This window comes from Rhinopithecus roxellana, chromosome 13 (assembly GCF_007565055.1).
Source record: "Rhinopithecus roxellana isolate Shanxi Qingling chromosome 13, ASM756505v1, whole genome shotgun sequence".
NCBI classification, from domain to species: domain Eukaryota; kingdom Metazoa; phylum Chordata; class Mammalia; order Primates; family Cercopithecidae; genus Rhinopithecus; species Rhinopithecus roxellana.
The window spans coordinates 48993845-49010033 of NC_044561.1; the positions used below are offsets into that span (position 1 = coordinate 48993845).

General features: G+C 38.3%; 1 protein-coding gene across 3 annotated transcripts in view; it reads left to right on the plus strand.

The window, feature by feature from the left end:
• The window catches only part of ITSN1 (intersectin 1), a 248611-nt gene that overhangs the window by 70196 nt on the left and 162226 nt on the right, over positions 1 to 16189 (plus strand). For all 3 annotated transcript variants that reach the window (XM_030914040.1, XM_030914041.1, XM_030914042.1), the window contains exons 2-4: positions 9022 to 9081; positions 11409 to 11501; positions 12828 to 12891. In XM_030914040.1, coding sequence (XP_030769900.1) covers positions 9054 to 9081; positions 11409 to 11501; positions 12828 to 12891 — 185 coding nt within the window. In that variant the 5' untranslated portion in view covers positions 9022 to 9053. The remainder of the gene's footprint in view (positions 1 to 9021; positions 9082 to 11408; positions 11502 to 12827; positions 12892 to 16189) is intronic.

Genomic DNA, 16189 nt, shown 5'->3' on the forward strand with positions numbered 1-16189 from the left:
TTGTTGCCCAGGCTTGGCCTCCCAGGTTCAAGCAATTTTCATGCCTCAGCCTCCCAAGTAGCTGGAATTACAGGCATGTGCCACCATGCCTGGCTGATTTTGTATTTTTAGTGGTCAGGCTGGTCTCGAACTGCTGTCCTCAGGTGACTCGCCCACCTTGGCTTCCTGAAGTGCTGGGATTACAGGTGTAAGCCACCGTGCCCAGCCTGTCTTTTGTTAAATTTACATTTAGAAATTTTACATTTTTTGATGCTACTGTAAAACAGTTGTTTTTCTTAATTTCACTCTCCAATTTTTTGCTTGCTAGTATTTAAGAATTCAGTTCATTTTAATACATTAACCTTTTATCCTGCAGTTTTGTTAAATTCACTTACTGAATATAGTCATTGTTTTCTAGAGTCTCTGGGATTTTCTTTATAAACAGTGATATCTATAAATAAGGAGAGCTTTATTTTTATTTTCCAATCTTTATGCCTATTTTTTGCTATTTCTTACCTTAATACTTTATTGAGTAGAATCTCCACATCAATGTTGCGTAGAAGTGGGAAAAGCAGATATCCTTGCCTTCTTCCTGATCTCAGGCTGAGAAATTCAGTCTTTAACCGTTAACTGTGATGTTAGATGTAGGTTTTTCATGGGTGCCCTATTATCTGTAAAAGTTTCCTACTAATTCTGATTTGCTGAGAGGTTTTTTTTAAATCATGATTGAATGTTGAGTTTTTGTCAGAAGCTTTTAAAAAGATATCTATTCACATGATCATCTGGGCGTCTGCTTTATTCTGCTAATATGGTATATTACATTTTCTGAATGGTTTAACCTTGCATTTCTAGGATAAACTGTTTGGTTATATTTTAGTATCCTTTTTATATGATATTGGTGTTCAATTTTTAATTCTTGTGAATGATTTTTGTATCTATATTTTTTAGGGATCTTGTTCTATTATTTATTTTTTGTAATGTCTGTGAAGTTTTGATATTATAGTTGTATGACCTCAAAAAGTGAGGTGGGCAGTGATCTCCTTTTTGTTTGAAAAACTTTGCATAATTTTTGTATTATTTCTTCTTTGACAGAATTCACCAGTGAAACAGACTATGGCTTTCTTTTGGGGGAAGTTTTTTTGTTGTTGTTGAGATGGAGTCTTGCTCCGTCACCAGGCTGGAGTGCAGTGGTGTGATCTCGGCTCACTGCAACCTCCGCCTCTCGGGTTCGAGTGAGTCTTCTGCCTCAGCCTCCCGAGTAGCTGGGACTATAGGCACGTGCTACCACACCCAGCTAATTTTTGTATTTTTAGTAGAGACGTTGGCTAGGATGGTCTCGATCTCCTGACCTTGTGATCCCAAAATGCTGGGATTACAGACGTGAGCCACGGCTCCCAGCGGGGAAGGTTATTAATGATAAAATCAGCTTCTTTAATAAATATAGGAGTATTCAGATTCTCGTATCAATTTTAGTAAGCTTTATTTTCCAAGAAATTTGTTTCTTTTATCTACACTGTCAAATTTGTTGGCATAAAGCTGTTTTTACTATTTATTATTTTTTAAGTGTAGGATTGATGGGGATGCCCCTTATTTCTATGATTTTATTTTTCTCTGTCTCTAGCTTGAGGTTCATAAATTTTTTTTTCAAAGAACCAGATTTTGATTTTATAATTTTCTCTATTGTCTGAATTTTTATTCATTCTGCCGTATCATTGTAATTTCTTTTCTTCTACTTATTGTTGGTTTACATTTCTTTTTCCAAGTTTTTTTCTCTGTTATTGTTTAGAGTATTAACATTTAATGTAATTATCGGTTGTTGGAATTAGACCTGCCATCTTCCTGTTATTGGTTTTGTTTGTCCTTTCTGTTTTTTTTTTTTTTTTTTTCTTTCTTTCTTCTGTTTCTTTTTTCTTGACATCTTTGGATTTTTAACATTCCATTTTCATTTGCCTCTTGACTTTTTGGCCGTATCTTTTTCTGTGTGTGTGTGTGTGTGTGTGTGTGTGTGTGTGTGTGTGTGTTGTGTAATTGCTCCAGGTAGTAAATATATTTACTTAACCTTTTATAATCAACTTAGAGTTAATATTTTATCACTTCATATAGAATGTAGAAGGCTTGCAGCCATATAAGTCCCTTTACTCTCCCCCCCGAGACATTTATGTTAGTTATTATATGTGTTATATTTATGTTGAAATCCTACTACACAGGGTTACAATATTTGTTTTCAACAGTCTACATATTTTAAAGAGCTTAATAGTTGTATGACCTCAAAAAGTGAGGTGGGCAGTGATCTTTTTGTTTGAAAAACTTTGCATGATTTTTGTATTATTTCTTCTTTGAAAGAATTCACCAGTGAAACAGACTACCGCTTTCTTTTGGGGGAAGTTTTTGTTCTTGTTGTTGAGACGGAGTCTTGCACGGTCGCTAGGCTGGAGTGCAGTGGTGTGATCTCGGCTCACTGCAACCTCCGCCTCTCGGGTTCAAGTGATTCTCCTGCCTTATTTTAAAGAGCTTAATAATATAAAATCATTTTATATTTATTCAGATGTTTGCAATTTCTTTTGCTTTGCGTTAATTCTTAAAGATCTTAGTTTCTCTCTAAAATTTACATTTGATTCTTTTTAAACTAGTTTTTCTTTCTCTGCTGATAACTTGTATCTTTCCATTCATTTGTGTTTGTGTTTGCCTCATGGAAAGTAGGTGTAATGGCTGTTCCACAGTCTTTGTGTGATAATTTCAACATTTTCATTGTCTTGGAGTTGGCATCTGTTGATGCATTTTTTTTTTCTTTTTTTTAGAATTTGTCAGATTTTCCTACTTCTTTGTATGTCCAGTAGTTTGGATTATATCCTGGACATTGTGAGTTTCATGTTGTATAGCTGTTGTGTGCTGTTGTAATCCTCTGCAGAATGCGGTTTGTTTCAGTAAGTATCTAACTTGGTTAGATCTACCTTGGTTATATACCATACTATAAATTATCTGTATTGTCTGTGGACAGGGGTTCCTTTCTCAGTTTAGTTTTCAAGACAAGTGCTGTGCTACTTTGAGCCTGCTGTGCATATCCATATCTCAGGTGTGAGCCTGAGATGAGCAGGAATTCATTCACACAATGGCAGGTCCCCATTTCTAGCTTTTTCCTGTCTGCTTTTCTCCACACTTTATAGCCCACAGGTGCCTTTTTCATTAATTCCTTTAACCACAAAGACTGTGTTTCTGCTGGAGTTTTAGTCTCTGCACCTGTGCTTCACTGCCTATCTTCCTGACTGGGGCCAACCTGTGGGGCAGAGTTGTAGAGAAAAGAGGAAAAAGAAACTTTTTACTCCACGAAAAGGAAACTTTTTAGAAACTTTTTACTCACCTCCCAAATCTGCCTACTTTTACTTCTTATTGTCTTCAAGTATTATAGTTACATTTTGTGTTCTGTCTGCTATAGCAGAAGCAGAACTCTGGTTTGTGACATTTTATTTTATTTTGATTTTTGAGACTGAGTCTTGCTGTTGCTGCCCAGGCTGGAGTGCTGTGGCAGGATCTTGGCTCACTGTAACCTCTGCCTCCTGCGTTCAAGCGATTCTTGTGCCTCATCCTCCCGAGTAGCTGGGATTACAAGCGACCACCACCATGCCCAACTAATTTTTCTATTTTTATTAAAGACAGGATTTTATCATGTTGGCCAGGCTGGTCGCAAACTCCTGACCTTAAGTGATCCGCTTGCCTCAGCCTCCCAAAGTGCTGGGATTCCAGGTGGGAACCACCGTGCCCGACCAGGTTTTGTGACATTATTTAATGTCTTGGATATGTGATTATTCTTTTTCAATATGGTAGCCTTTTTTTTTTTTTTTTTTTTTTTTTTTTTGAGACAGAGTCTTGCTCTGTCTCCCAGACTGGAGTGCAGTGGCATGATCTAGTCTCACTGCAAGCTCCGCCTCCCGGGTTCCCGCCATTCTCCTGCCTCACCCTCCCTAGTAGCTGGGACTACAGGCACCTGCCACTACACCCAGCTAATTTCTTCTGGTATTTTTAGTAGATACGGGGTTTCACCATGTTAGCCAGGATGGTCTCGCTCTGCTGACCTCGTGATCTGCCTGCCTCAGCCTCCCAAAGTGCTGGGATTACTGGCGTGAGCCACCGTTCCCGGTCTCAACATGGTAGCCTTTTACAAATTACTATATTTTTTTCAGATTATAGTAATTCATACAGCAAACATATATAACGGTAGGACAAAACACTTTAAACCAAGATGTCATCTCCATGGTCTGTCCAGGTAGCATAGAACAGAAAAGGAGATGTGATTGAAAGATGTTTCTTCGTCTACATGGTACTACTATCGTCTGGGGTTCCTTGGGAGCCAGGGAGAACCTCACTGTGATTGGCATTGGAAAGACCTGTGGTTAGAAGAAAATTATGTGGGAAAATTCCAGCCTCATCTTTAAACCATCATTTGGCTATTGTGTTAGTGAATAAGTCTGAAAGGTACATCTTCATTCATACATAAACATAATTTAGTTTTCATTAGGTGGATTCCTTGCTCACATCCAGCTGAGAACATGACACTAAAGAAATAGGGCTTTAATTAGGGAGGGAAAGGGAGAGAACGTGGAGTCCCTTTGGTTGTCACTTAAGAGATACAGATGAAGGAGAAGTAGAGTTGGAGGTCAGAAGGGCCAGAAGGTAAATGTAATCTAATATTGGTCATGGTGAGGTGAAGGCTTTTGGGGTAGAGATTCACCTAGGGTGAGAATTATTTCCTAAGTTCTAGAGTAGGATGATAAATAACAAATAGTCCTAGGTGCTTTGTCAGGACCTGATAATGACTAAAGTATATTTTAAATCATAAGAGTTATACTTATGTTTGCTGCTGTGATCCTCTCACAGTAGCTGTGAAATATTTAAAGTAAGGCGTAAAATTATTGTATGTGTAAGTAAAAATGGTCTCTTTTTAATGCTTTCAGTGTCATAGTTTAGTATGAAGCTAATGCTAACTTCATAAAATCATTTTTTCCTAAGATAATTTTCAAGATTTATAGGGAAATAGAAATGCATGCATTTCCTCTGGATTTGCATTTCTTGCATAGTATTATGTATAACATTTTCTTAAAGAAAATATTAGCAAATCAAACCTAGCTGTGTAGTGAAAGAATAACATGCATATATGAATTGTTCTATTGTACAAATTCTAGGATAATTCAGTATTTGCAAATATGTCACTGTAATTCAGCATGTAAGTAAAGGAGAAATTCATTATCTCACTAGATGCTTAAAAAGCTTCTGAAAAAAATTTAGCCATTTCTTAATACAATTATAAAAAATAGGAATAGAAGGAAACTACATAAACATGGTAAATAATCTTTACTAAAATACAACAACAAACCAACCTATTAAAATATGAAATACCAAAACTATCACTGTGAAAATCGCAGGCAATAGCAAAATTATTGCTATCACAACTGTTTTGTATAGCTTAGTATTATTGCTTTGGGCTAGTAATGTAAGGCTAAATTCTTTATTTTCAGAAGATGTAGATCTAGAAAATCTAAGAAGATTCATTTGTGAGACTATTAGCACTAATGAGAAAGTGGTAAAGTAGCTGGATACAAAGAAGAGAAATCAATAACCTCTTCATTTTGCAACAAAGTAAAAAAACAGAAGTAAAACTGAGCAGAATGTATTCTCATATATATTAAATATCTGTTATACTATGCATTTAAAATCAGAGCTTAGCATTTTTGGGAAGCTCTACAAAAAGATACATGACATGTTGATTCCAAAAGGATTTTATGAGGACTAAGTGAGATAAAACACACTAAAAGTTTTGAGAGAATTATCAAGGTTGCCCATACAGTATATTGAATGAGAGATTGTGGAGGAAAAGAAGGGCAGCTGCAGTTTCTAAAGGGAATCTACAATGAGAAGTAGTCTGATTCACAACTGGGTTTACAGACCTCTGGTTAAATATGGTGTCCTAGAGTCTGCAATAATCTCAAAGGAAGCTTTAAAATGTTAATTCATAGCCGGGCGGATGGGATGGTGTCACCTGTAATCCTAGCTACTTGAGAGGCAGAGGCAGGAGACTTACTTGAACCCAGGAGGTGGAGGTTGCAGTGAGCCAAGATTGCGCCACTGCACTCCAGCCTGGGGAAAGAACAAGACTCTCAAAAAATAAATAAAATAATAAAACACATAAATAAATAAAATCTTAATTCATAAGGAGAAACGTAACAGTAAAGGAGACAATGACCAAAGATTTTAACAATTTTTCAAAACAGAAAGTGAATGGAGGAGTAGTAAATGAGTTCACAGAGGAAGATACCACCTAAGTACCTGCAGAGGTCAGTTAGGGAGATGCAAATCAGCATGCCCCAGGATATCTTGAGAGAGTTCCTTGTGCTTGGAGGCTCCACATACTCCAAAAGGCTGAAGTCAGTTTTACAGCTCACAGTGGAAATTCCTTAAAAATCCATATCCAGATCTTTTAGACCTTTCTCTCCTATACCCCAGCAGATGGGTAACTACTTCAGTCCCCTGTGTGCTGGGGAAATGGGAGGAGCACTAGAACCGGAAGTGCTCCAGACTAGAGGTGAAGCACAGGATTGAAAGTCAAGTGAGCCTGTACAAGTCTGCACACTGAAGTGTAGGACCCTACCTGCTCCTTCCTTCCTTCACTCCTCCTCAAGGCAGCACTTACATGAGTTGATCCCTTCGCACCCCACCCAGCACTTCGTTCTGTCTGGCAAAACTTAACAGCTTCGATGAAGAAACCTCCACATACTGAACATTTGGAGGTCTCCCAATGACAAGGGGACTCAATATACCTAATCGTTTTACAGAGAAGCCCATCGGTCAACAAACCTGCCACCCACGCTGAGCTTGGGCAGTTTTTTAGTGTCTCACTATTAAATATGGAGGCACATCCAGGGATCACTAGATATATGAGAAAAACCTTAAAAGTGAAAGAGATGGCTGAGACGGGCGGATCACAAGGTCAGGAGTTCGAGACCAGCCTGGCCAACATGGTGAAACCCCATCTCTACTAAAAATACAAAAAATAGTCAGGTATGGTGGGGCGTGCCTGTAATCCCAGCTACCCAGGAGGCTGAGGCAAGAGAATTCCTTGAACCTGGAAGGCAGAGGTTGCAGTGAGCTGAGATCGCCTGGGCAACAAAGTGAGATTCTGTCTCAAAAAAAAAAAAAAAAGTGAAAGAGACCCAGTCAACGAGCCAATGAACGAAAAAGGAACCCAGAGGAATCCAGTGATCCAAGAAACAGAAGAACAGAGAATGAGAAGGTGCTTTTGGAAATTTTAAAATGTGGTAGTTGGAAAAAACTTCTGTGGACAAATTGGAAGATGAAATTGAGATGTATTAGGGCAAGAGACTGTCATTTTTTTAAATCTAAATTTAAGATTTTAAATCTGTGAGTAGTACTCATTTATTTACTTATTTAATTATTATTTTTGAGACAGGGTCTCACTCCAGTTGCTCAGGCTGGAGTACAGTGATCTCAGCTCACTGTAGCCTTGACCTCCCGAGCTCAGGTTATTCTGCCGCCTCAGCCTCCGGAGTAGCTGGGACTACAGGCTCATGCAACCATGCCTGGCTAATTTTTGTATTTTCACTAGAAACAGGATTTTGCCATGTTGATCTCGAACTCCTGGACTCAAGTGATCTGCATGACTCAGCCTGTCAAAGTGCTGGGATTACAGGTGTGAGCCACTGCGCCCAGCCAATACTCATTTTTAACTGTGCATTTACCCTGTTAAACATAAGGAAAAATATTCACTAAATCTGGATTTTTTTGAGACCGAGTCTTGCATTGTAGCCCAGGCTGGAGTGTGGTGGTGCAATCTCAGCTCACTGCAAGCTCCACCTGCCGGGTTCACGCCATTCTCCTGCCTCAGCCTCCCGAGTAGCTGGGACTACAGGTCCCTGCCACCATGCCCGGCTAATTTTTTAAAATTTTTTTATTTTTAGTAGAGACGGGGTTTTACTATGTTAGGATGGTCTCGATATCCTAACCTCGTGATCTGCCTGCCTCAGCCTCCCAAAGTGCTGGAATTACAGGCGTGAGCCGCTACACCTGGCCCTAAATCTGGATTTTTGTTTTTAGTTAGAGAAGAGGACTGACTTTTTTTCACATCGGCTGTTCATGAATAAATAATGCCTGATGGAGATTTTTGGAGCATTAAATTTGTGTTTGGTATTCTGGGACAGATGTTAGTGTAATATACCTTGTTTACAGTCTTTCTCAAAATCTTTCAGTGCTTTTCGTGGGAGAAAGGCTGTGGAGTTAGCTGTCCTGCTAACTCCACAGCCTTTGGTCACCAAACGAATGGTATTGCGCTAATCACGTACCCTCTCTGATTTTCATTTTCCTGATCCATAATATGGGGATGGTAATAATGGTAACCTATCTCACAGGGCTGTGATGATGAGTAGAAGAGATAAGACCTATGAATTACCTAGTATAATGTGTAGCATGTTCTAAGTGCTCAATGAAAAGAAGCTTTGATTATATCCATCAAGTAGATGGACTGGTATTTATAGATGGTTAAGAAAAGGGTATAGTCAGCCCTCCGTATCCATCGGTTTCACAAAGTCTGTAGCTTCAGACTACCACAGATTGAAAACATTTGGGGGAAAAAAATTGCATCTGTACTAAACATGTACGGAATTCTAAGCATACAGTATAGCAGTCGTTTACATAGCATTTACGTTGTATTAGGTGTTGTAAGTAACCTAGAGATTAAAGTATGCAGGAGGACTTGCTTAGGTTATGTGCAAATACTGTGCCATTTTATATCAGGGACTTGAGGATCCACGGATTTTTTTTTAAATCCATGGGAGGTCTTGGAACGTATCTTCCTGGGATAATGAGGGACAACTCTATATTTAAAAAGTAACACGTGAATGAATGAATTCCTTAATTGTAGAGCTATGCTCTGGCTCTAGTATTAGTCCTCTGACCATTAAAGATAGCATGTTGGTGTGTTTATGATTATACAGGAATTAAGTTTTCATAAACTTAAATGTTGCATTTCACTTACAGGCGTCGATTAGCAAGGTAAAAGTAACAGAACCATGGCTCAGTTTCCAACACCTTTTGGTGGTAAGTTTTCAGAAATTTCTCTTTTTAATGTACTTTGGGACCAGATTTTTAAAACTTGATATTGTGGCAAATTTAAAATTAAAAAGTAGAGAAAATAATGTAATCAACCTTCATGTATTCCATCATATAGTTTCATTAATTATCAACTCATGCCCAATATTGTTTCATCTGGATTCTTTTGGAGCAACTCCCAGGCATCATATCATTTCATCTATAAATATTTTATTATGTGTACCTAAAAGATAAGAAAACATTTAAAGATGTAACTTCAGTGGCATTATCACACCTATAAAAATTTACAATACCGGGCCGGGTGTGGTGGCTCACGCCTGTAATCCCAGCACTTTGGGAGGCTAAGGCCGGTGGATCACCTGAGGTCCGGAGTTCAAGACCAGCCTGGCCAACATAGTGAAACCCTGTCTCTACGAAAAATACAAAAATTAGCCGGGCGTGGTGGTGGGCGCCTGTAGTCCCAGCTACTCGGGAGGCTGAGGCAGGAGAATGACATGAACCTGGGAGGCAGAGGGTGCAGTGAGCCGAGGTCGCACCCCTGCACTCCAGCCTGGGTGATAGAGCAAGACTCCATCTCAAAATAAATAAATAAATAAATAAATAAATGTACAATACCATATTATCGTACCTATAAAATGTTTGCTGTATCTAATCTGTACCTTATAGTCTTCGGACATTTCCCTGATAGTCTTTAGACATTTCTTGTTATGGTTTGTTTGTTTAAATTGGGATCCAAATAAGATACAAACATTGCAATTAGGCCATGTCTTTCCCAAGTCTCTTAGTGAATTTTCCCCCACTCCTCTGTTTTTTTATCAGCAAGTTATTTTTTGAAGTGATGGGGTCATTTACACTTTTTCAAAGCCTGGATTTGAAGCATGACATTTTTGTTTGTTTTACTTTAATTAAACTAAACATAAGTTTGAAATGTATCAGTCTGCATAAAATGTGTTTTGTGGCTAATTTTTCCTAATGTTATTAGGAAATTGTTAATTGTTCTTGCTTACACCCAAGTTACTTTTTAACAAAAATACTTATTAAAAAGTAGTACTTATTAAAAAATACTTATTAAAAATTCATATTAACAGATTACTCTTGGAAGCTGTCTAATCTCATCATGAAGAGAGTAAAAGTCTCTGTGGGATTCTGGTGCAGAGATCTGCAAACTTTTCAGAATTACTATTCTATTTTATTTTTGTTCCCCTTAATTACTGTACAATTTTTGGTTTTTGTTTATAGTTACAGGGATGAATTCTGACAGGGCAGTGAAAATTTCTTCTAGAAGTTGCAGACCTGTAAGGCCTGTGAGGGAAGGGGTCATCTCTGTCTTGGACACCACTTCGTCCCCACAGTAAATATTTTTCCAGTGACTGAATGGATTTTTATTTTATTAGTCAGTGTCATACTAGACCCGGTAGAGAGAAGAGATGCAATGTTTAGATGTTTTTGCTGGTGTGCTGGGCACATTCACATTTTGTGTGAAACATACGTATTGTGTATTCCCAGTTTTGTGGAAGGTGTCCAAGCTTTTGAAAGCTTTCCATGTATATAATCTAGAATTATTTTAGTCAATTTGAGGAGACCTAGGACTAAAGTCAGCAAGATCTCAGTCGTGAGTAGACATCTAGTCAGCCTAAGAGCTGAAACTGAAGGAAAACCTAAAACCCATTCTCTTTGGCTATTATTTCATATCAGGACATCCCTGCCCCTCTTGTTTTTTTTTTAACTCTGCTTCCTGCATCCTGAGATACCCATTTTTAAAAACAGCTTTAGTGAAATGTAATTTATATTCCATAAAATTTACTAGCTTTAGCTGTATAATAATTTTTAGCAAATTTATAGTTGTGTAACCATCACCACAATCTAATATATTAATATTTTAATCACCCCCCCAAAAGATTTTCATGGATATTTATCACACTCAACTTCTTTCATAACTTTTGCTTGTGGTATTTAAGGCACTTGAGGGTACAGTATTAGGTTTAAGTTAATTTAGTCTGTTGCTTGGGTTTATGTAAGTAAATTATTAATTTACTATAATCTTGCTAACTTATAAGATAAGTTTCTAAAAAAGGAATGTGTGCCTCTTCTTTCCTTTCCCTCCCTTTCTCTCTCTTTCTGTTTCTTACATTTTGTGTCCTGTTTTACACTTAATTTTCTAACTTTATATGCATAACTTCCAAGGACAAGCAGATGTGACTTTATCAAGTCTTTATAATATATAGACAGAATCTTGAAGTGCTGTGGAAATAGTGTGTGAGAGCATTTTGTTCTGCTTTTCTCCCTGAGTAATTTGTCTTTTCTTTGGATTTTAGGCAGCCTGGATATCTGGGCCATAACTGTAGAGGAAAGAGCGAAGCATGATCAGCAGTTCCATAGTTTAAAGCCAATATCTGGATTCATTACTGGTAATCAGAGTCAGCATTTTTTCATTTTTACTTATCAGTAGTGCAGATGTCTGTGGAAACTCTATTGTGCAAAGCCGAGATGGGCAAATATGACCAAGGAGAGACATTTACCTGTTTGGCCTTAACCTTGTGCCTGTCCTTTTATAATTTTTTTACACGTAATAGAATCATACCTTGTTTGCAGTTTTTAGTGCATGTCAAACCACTTGTTTGTGCATATAATTTATGGGAATTTGTTAAGATCAAAGGACCAGTGGTTCACACCTGTAATCCCAGCACTTTGAGAGGCTGAGGCGGGCAGATCACTTGAGGTCAGGAGTTCCAAACCGGCCTGGTCAACATGGTGAAACCCCATCTCTACTAAAATTAAAAAATCAGCTGGGTGTGGTGGTGAGCGCCTGTAATCCCAGATACTTGGGAGGCTGAGGCAGGAGAATTGCTTGAACCCAAGAGACAGAGGTTGCAGTGAGCTGAGATCACGCCACTGCACTCCAACCTGGGTGACAGAGTGAGACTCCATCTCAAAAAATAAACAAACTAATTTTCCTGTTTGATTATTTTTCAGGAATTCACTTTGGAAAAAATGGAATCTTTATTTCCTGGGGAATTGTTCTGCTACCACACCCTGCTAATTTTTTTGTTTGTTTGTTTGAGACAGAGTTCCGCTCTTGTTGCCCAGGCTGGAGTACAATGGCATGATCTCTGCTCACTGCAACCTCTGCCTCCCAGTTTCAAACAATTCTCCTGCCGCAGCCTCCCAAGTAGTTGGGATTACAGGCGCCCACTACCACGCCTAGCTTATTTTTTGTATTTTTGGTAGAGATGGGGCTTCACCATGTTGGCCAGGCTGGTCTTCAACTCCTGACCTCAGGTGTGGTTCTTAATCATTGTTATTCTCCGTAAATATATCAGAAGTACCCAGAATTTGGAGTATAGGTATTGGGAATGGCAAATAAATTTTTTTATAAAGTGAAGGTATGGGTCATCGGTTTCCTAAGGATTCCTATAAATGTGCTATTGCACAGCGGGTAGCTATTCATCCTTAGTTAATAGCAGATTAATTAAAGTGGAAAATCTATGCCAGGAAATGGTAGGCCCTTATTGAAATGATTTTTTTTAATCCTAAAGTCAGTGCTGATGGATTGTTGTACTGTTGCCTTTGGGCTTATCCTTGAACTTTTATAATGCACTCAACTCGGTATTTATAGTATTACCAGCCTCTTTTTAAATTTTATAATTTTGCTGTTAGAGGATTTCTGTTAGCTGTTGTTTTTTTTTTTTTTTTTTTTTTTTTTTTTCCTGAAACCTTTTCCATTTAATTTACAGGTGATCAAGCTAGAAACTTTTTTTTTCAATCTGGGTTACCTCAACCTGTTTTAGCACAGATATGGTAAGTTGGAATTTTACATAAGCATAAGGCAAAATAAAATATCATTTAGTTCTATATGTTAATATGATTTCTTATGTTTTAAAAGGAGAACATGTATTTCTAGCCTGAAATATCTTGTTACTTCTTACCAGAGAATGATGTCTGAAAAGTGTCTTTCTCATATGGAACTGAAACAAAACAAAAAAAGTGGTGATATTTGAATGACAACACTGCCAAAAAGTTGAGTTTCCATGGAGACATCTAAATTTTGGTGTTCCTTCACCAGTTAGTTTTGGCTTCATCCATATCACCCATATTTATGTGAATGTCCCACATTTCCTGCTTTATAATGGAATGATTTTTTGTCTTTCATTGACTGAAGAATAAAAGGTAAAGAAAATATTAGAGAGTTAGTGCATGGTGAATCCATAATATTAATAGATAATATTGAATTCTTCGACTATCACAAATAGACATTCAATCTTTTAAGCCACAGGAAATACAGAGAGTATAATAAAAAAGGGTGGCAAATACAGGTTTGGATTCTAGACTCATGGCTTTGGAGAGCAATGCTGAATTCTGTTGTCCTCTAAGATGTCTCATTTTTTCACCAAGGGTGCTGAATACTTCACTTCCCTGAGTTAATTAGTGCTGTGAAGGCAGCTCGCTGTGAAGAAAGAGCATGTGATTTGTAGTCTACACCTGAGTTTGAATCCCAGATGTACCATTGTCAGTATCTCTGATTTGGAGATACAGTTACCCTCTTTTACCTCAGTTTTCTAATCTAGAAAATAGGAATGCTTAAGTTTTATGAGAGTTGTTGAGAAGATTCCAGAAAAAGCAAGGACTTATTGTGGCTCCTGTGACATAATAGACCCTCAAAATAAAACCCAAAAAGCTATCATCTCCAGGGACTGGGTATTCTACATAACTAAATTTTCCAGCTGATTACTTTATCCTCTTAAATGACCAAACTTTTACATTTATAATCTTATAGAAATTAATAAAGGTTGATAGAGCTTTGTGTTTCTTTTAAGCACGGTCTACAGAACACAGTCTAAGCTTTTCTCGATGAAATGTCATCATTATGAAAATCAGTTACTCGTCCTGAAATAGCAAAACTTTCACGGTATATATATATATATGTGTGTGTGTGTGTGTGTGCATGTGTGTGTGTATTTGGATATATTTGAATTGAAACGAAATGATACCAGATCCGTGTGCTTTTTTTGGGTGTCCGCTTTATTTTCTTTTTCCTGGTTGTCAGCATATTGGCCGCCAGACTGTCTCTAAACTAGTGTGCTTGCTCCTCTGAAGCCATTCTGATTCTAACTTCTGATCTATTAGAGCTGAAAAATCAGAAAACCAAGCGGTTTTGGAATTACAGTTTAAGTAAAGTAAAAGGCTCAGATGAAGAAACAGCCTGCAAGAAAGAAGTCATGTGCAAGTGAGCACAGAAGTGCTGTTCGGTCAGTTAAATGTGACAATTTAAACACAAGAGACCTGTGGCACCTGTGTGAACGTAACAAGCTTCTTCTGCTTCGCACCTCATACATGATCATGTCTCACACCATCAGGACATCTCACTGGAACCTTCTTCCCCAGACTTAACTTCCTCCACTGGATTATGCTTTTATGTTCTATTCCCAGTTTTTGAAAGTTCATTTTTCTTTCAACACTGAAAAATTATTCATCAGATATCTACTATGGGCCAGGGACTGTTAATAGGTGCTTGGAATATAGCAATGAACAAAATAGACAGAATCCATTCTTTTATTGAAACTACAATCTAGTGGAGGAAGACAGTAACAACACAAAAATTGTCATGTGGTGGTAAGTGTGATGGAGTAAAACAAAATACACTCTAATGAATTTAATTTTTTTTCTTCTGTTTTTTGTAGAGATGGGATCTTGCTATGTTGTCCGTGTTGGTCTCGAACTCCTGGACTCAGGCCATCTTCCTGCCTTTGCCTCCCAAAGTGCTGGGATTATAGGTGTAGCCACCATGCCTGGCAAAGACAACTGTCTTAATTGAAAAAAGTGACATTTGGCTGGGTGTGGTGGCCCACTTCTGTAATCCCAATGCTTTGGGAGGTCAAGGTGGGAGCATTGCTTGAGCCTAGGAGTTTGAGACCAACCTGGGCAACATAACTAGCCCTTATCTTTGAAAAAATTAAAAAAAATTTAAAAAAAAAATTTTTTTTTTTTTTGGAGATGGAGTTTTGCTCTTGTTGTCCAGGCTGGATTGCAATGGCACGATCTTGGCTCACTGCAATCTCCGCCTCCCAGCTTTAAGCTATTCTCCTGCCTCAGCCTCCTGAGTAGCTGGGATTGCAGGCCTGCACCACCTCACGTGGCTAATTTTGGTATTTTTAGTAGAGACGGGATTTCACCATGTTGGTCATGTTGGTCTTGAATTCCTGACCTTGTGATCTGCCCGCCTCGACCTCCCAAAGTGCTGGAATTACAGGCATGAGCCACTGTGCCCGGCCAAAAAAATTTTTTTTAATTAGCTGGGCATTGTGCATGCCTGTAGTCTTAGCTGCTAGGGAGGCTGAAGTGGGAGAATTGCTTGAGCCCTGAAGTTCGAGGCTGCAGTCAGCTATGATTGTGCCTTCTAGCCTGGGTGACAGAGCAAGACCCTGTCTCTAAAAAATAAGAACAATTGTCTTAACTTTCTAAAGTACTTTTTACCTGAGTGGCCCAAAGTCAAGTTTTTATAGTGACCATTTTTATTAATTAAAGATGGTAATTTGGGCCGGGCGCGGTGGCTCAAGCCTGTAATCCCAGCACTTTGGGAGGCCGAGACGGGCGGATCACGAGGTCAGGAGATCGAGACCATCCTGGCTAACACGGTGAAACCCCGTCTCTACTAAAAATACAAAAACTAGCCGGGCGAGGTGGCGGGCGCCTGTGGTCCCAGCTACTCGGGAGGCTGAGGCAGGAGAATGGCGTAAACCCAGGAGGCGGAGCTTGCAGTGAGCTGAGATCTGGCCACTGCACTCCAGTCCGGGCGACAGAGCGAGACTCCGCCTCAAAAAAAAAAAAAAAAAAAAAAAAAAAAAAAAAAAAAAAAAAAAAAGATGGTAATTTGGCAATCTTAGATTGAATCAATTAATCTTTAATTTTTTTCTTACGTTTTGCTAAATAAGTTTGTGATGGTGTATTTTACTATCAAAAAATGTCTGTAACATTTTTTTTTCCCAAAAGAAGTATCTTTGAAAAGTCATTGGAAATTTCATGAACCACTGATATCCTGCCCAGATGATGGAATAATGCAGTGCAAAGTATGAGTTTAGCAAGATCTATCTTTCAACTA